The sequence below is a fragment of the Capsicum annuum genome, unplaced genomic scaffold, assembly GCF_002878395.1.
Source record: "Capsicum annuum cultivar UCD-10X-F1 unplaced genomic scaffold, UCD10Xv1.1 ctg3156, whole genome shotgun sequence".
Classification (NCBI taxonomy): Eukaryota; Viridiplantae; Streptophyta; class Magnoliopsida; order Solanales; family Solanaceae; genus Capsicum; species Capsicum annuum.
The window spans coordinates 4,826-9,092 of NW_025838206.1; the positions used below are offsets into that span (position 1 = coordinate 4,826).

General features: G+C 33.6%; 1 protein-coding gene across 1 annotated transcript; it reads right to left on the reverse strand.

The window, feature by feature from the left end:
• Positions 1 to 2,422: 2,422 nt before the first annotated feature.
• On the reverse strand, positions 2,423 to 4,039 carry LOC107869187 (101 kDa malaria antigen-like). The gene is made up of 4 exons (XM_047402968.1): positions 3,786 to 4,039; positions 3,537 to 3,683; positions 3,089 to 3,458; positions 2,423 to 3,008 (listed from the first exon to the last, which is right to left on the reverse strand). Exons 2-4 carry the CDS (start codon positions 3,630 to 3,632, stop codon positions 2,800 to 2,802), a joined length of 675 nt encoding a protein of 224 aa, XP_047258924.1. The 5' UTR covers positions 3,633 to 3,683; positions 3,786 to 4,039; the 3' UTR covers positions 2,423 to 2,799.
• Between the last annotated feature and the right edge of the window lie 228 nt (positions 4,040 to 4,267).

Sequence of the window (4,267 nt, forward strand, 5' to 3'; positions counted from 1 at the left end):
TTAGTTTTTAAGTTTTTATTTTATTTTATGTTTTTAAGTTTTTTTTTTGTATAGTTCATTTCTGAAGAAGCTTTCGTAATAGGATGTTGTTAGAAGAAAGCTTCTTTGATTTTGCCTTTTTTGCTTAAAATCTATGTAATACAATGAACAAGTTCAATCAATATAAGTATTTTCAGTTTGAACATTATGTTTTTCCTCTTTTTTGTGACTATTATTTTTTTGTGGCTATTCGTCTGTGCAGACAACGTTTGAAAATTTTATGCAATGTTAGATCGTATAGTCTATCATCGATCGTATACTCCATCAGTCTTCGACCTAACATAGTAGTCGATCGTCGATCATGTGAATCGATGGGCCATGTTTTGGGGCTGGTGGAGTAAAATAATTAAATTAAAAATTATATGAACAGATAATAACATGTATTGGGGCTGATGGAATAAAATAATTAAATTAAAAATGATATAAATAGATAATAACATATTTTGGGGCTAGTGGAATAAAATAATTAAATTAAAAATGATTTAAATTGATAATAACATGTTTTGGGGCTGGTGGAATAAAATAATTAAATTAAAAATGATTTAAACTGATAATAACATGTTTTGGGGATAGTGGAATAAAATAATTAAATCAAAAATAATTTAAATAGATAATCTTGAACTGTTGGTAACACTTAATAGACTGTCATCGATGTTGGCCTATGTCAAATATCAGTAAAAGATATACTTGTGCTTTGAGGGTCCATCGACTCGTCCGGTCTATCGTAGATCTACACCTTTAGGAGTGCATCGATGGATCTCTTAATTATGCATAGACCACAGTGATCTATATACACTGTTATAGACCAATGCTTGGATGTTGTTTAAAAGAGAATAAATAAATTAAAAATAAATGTAGGGTGGGTTTCTACACATGTGGAGGAGTGTAAACAAGTCACACAATCATATTACAGCTTATACAAATTAGGGGTGGTGTATTAAGGAGTGTGTATATGGGTAGTGGTTAAATGATCAATATCCTAAGGGTAATGTTTGTCAAAACACATGTATGTTTTGAGGATATATTTTGTATTTGATGACTACACATTCCGCATACTCTTTTAATCACCACCCCCAAATCAAAAGTGTGTGGAATGGATAGTGGTTGAACAATCATCATCCTCAATACATACTTAAGATTTGAGAAACATTACTCTTAGGAGATTGAACATTCAACCACTACCCCTCCACACACTCCTTAATACACCACCCCTAATTTGAATAAGCTGTAATATGATTGTATGACTTGTTTACACTCCCTCACATATGTAGAAACTCACCCTACATTTATTTTTAATTTATTTATTTATTCTCTTTTAAACAACATCCAAGTGTTGCTCTATAGCAGTGTACATAGATCACAGTGGTCTACGCATAATCAAGAGATCCATCGATGCACTCCTACGGGTGTAGGTCTACATAGATCGGAAGAGTCTACAGTACACTTTAGTATCTCATTGATGGATGACATTGGTCATGATCTATGAGAGTCTATTAAGTGTCACCACCAGTTTCAAAAAACAAAATTATTGTTCCAACGGTAACAAACGGATAATTTTGCACTTAACACATCTTTTTTACTTCATATATAAAGTCGTCACTCCCTCATTATTTTATTTCATCAACTTTATTTTTTTTAAAGCTTCTATAATGTCTCAAGCATCTCAAACATCCAATTCTAAGAAGACTCTAATTTGTCATTATGGGAATGCGGCTGTCTTGAGGACGTCCCGCACGGACTCAAATCCAGGTCGTAAATTTTATAACTGTGCAATTGCGAAGGTGAGTCGTGTATGTCTTTTTTATAAGTTAAGTTAATCGTTATGTAATTATAATTTATTTTCTAGGATAATGGCACATGCTCGTTTTTTAAATGGCTCAATGAGCTATCACCTCCAAGAAGTCCATCAACGTTGAGTCCGGGACCCGAGACATCAAATTTTTGTGGCTTGGCAAAATTTAATCTAATACAAAGGTTCCAAAAATGCGAAGAAAATAGAGATTTTCTTATGAATTTATTCAAAGAAGCCGAAGAACAAAGGGATCACCTTAAAGTATTGCTACATGAAACCCAAATAGAGAGGGATCAACTAAAACAAAAATTGATTTTTAAAAATGATGTTATGTGTTATAATGCTAGTATTCGTTCTTTGAAAAAGTGTAACATGGATGTAGTGATATTGAATAAATAATAATACTTCTATTTTTCTACAATGTTAACACTGTTTTTTATAGAATCATAGTCAATCAATCAACATATCAACTTAAAATGGAGCAGCATGGTAATGATAGACTATGAAAGAAGTATATGAAAGATTAAATAAATATTCTATGAAATAAAAGAATGTTTCAAATATCCTACCACAGATCATTCAACACATTAACAATATTAGCAATCAAATGTTTTTTCACTATTTTCCTCCTCATCAGCATAGGTGTTGTTGATTTCATCAACGATATCCATGAACCCATCTTTTTTTTCTTCCTCGGCTTCTTTTTTTCCTTCACCTTCAACAACTGCTTCTTTCTCACCTTTCTTTTCTTCCTCATCTTCTTTTTTTTCTTCACTTTCAATAGCTACTTCTTTCTCACCTTCCTTTTCTTCCTCAGCTTTTTCTTTTTCTTTTTCTTCACCCTCTACAACTTTATCAGCTTCTTCTTTTTTTTCTTCATCAGCTGTTGCTCCTATTTTTTCAGCTTCTTCTTTTTTCTTGCGTTATTCAACTACAGCTCCTTCTTTTTCCTTGACTTTATCTTCAACTTACACTGCTTCTTTTTCAACTTTTTCTTCTTTCACTATAGCTGCTTCTTTTACACTTTCTTCTTGGCTTTTATCTTCTTCCATTTCTTCTTCTTCAACCTTCTTTTCTTCTTCTTGTTCCTCTTCCGTCACAACAGTGGCCAACTCATCCATTTTGCTTCTTTTTTCTACTTTTTCATTCCTCTCTAATTCATGAAGGTTCATATGCACTGTACCATCATATTACAATGTGTTACTAATATTTAAAGCTGAAAATTCATTAACAATATCAATTATTGAATGAAGTTACCTTGCTCATGTTGTCGCTCATCCTTTTCCTTTTTCTTCAGTCTTTTCTCTCTGATATAGGCAATAATATCCAACAACGCTTCCTCAAGAACAGCAACACGCTTATGAAGATTCCTAGGGGATGAGGTTCCCACTGCATCTTTCGACGTGCTCGGTGAATTATCATCACCAACGCGTATTTCAACGAGGTTACCACCCAAATCCCCATCATCATTACTGTCCTTATTTGAAATAAGGACAGTCGCCCTTTCTAACTCTTTCTTTAAACGATCGAGGACGTTATTCTTCACCTCGTCCGTATATGGCTTAAACGTAATCATGCAATCCATCTTCGTCTCACGAACAGTAGGGATGATGTACGGGTGCACGTTCTACAAAATATCAATTAACAATTACATAACATTCGATACAACAGTAGTATTATTGCATAATAAAAAATAAGTTCATACCTCGGTAAATTTTCCTTTGTAGTCGCCTTCGATTATCTGGTCACTTTTTATAGAGTTCCATCTGAGGATGCGGGGAATGGGAAAGGGCTCATCCATTAATTTTCAAGCAAATTTTTTAAGATAAGGAAAGGCGTCATAGATCCAAACCTATAAGAAGTACAACAGTAAAAAAAGAACTCAGAGTCTATGACAGGGTATAAATAAAACAAGAATCTATGATAAACTCACTAAAGGATTTATGGTAGATACCATGAATGCCCAGGGAAATCGAATAAAGCATAGGATGCTTTCTACTTCTCATCAAATACTTCCCTCTACTTCTTCAGGTTAATTTTTTCTTCAGATAGTCTAGGGTCAGTTTAAATGTTTCTTTCCCCCATGGATAATTCTCGAAGAAACTCGAAGAATCGACCATTCGAATCGGTTTAGTGTCGACAACCTGCGTCGAATCTTTTGCAAGGAACATGGTGTGCAAGGACCACAGTAAACAACACTTAAACTTTTGGTCCTCTTTCAATTGTAATAAGTTGGCCATCGTAATGTTTTTATTTTTCTTCACCTTAAAGCAAAAATGATCCCCCTTGTTTAACACCTTTTTTATTTTTTATTCACTGAGGTATGATGAGCAGTTCAACCCCATGATCAAACAAAACTCTTTCAAGCCAAAATAGACAGGCTTGTTGTTAATGCAGAATCACATCTCAGACGCATCTTATTGCTCTTGACGCGTC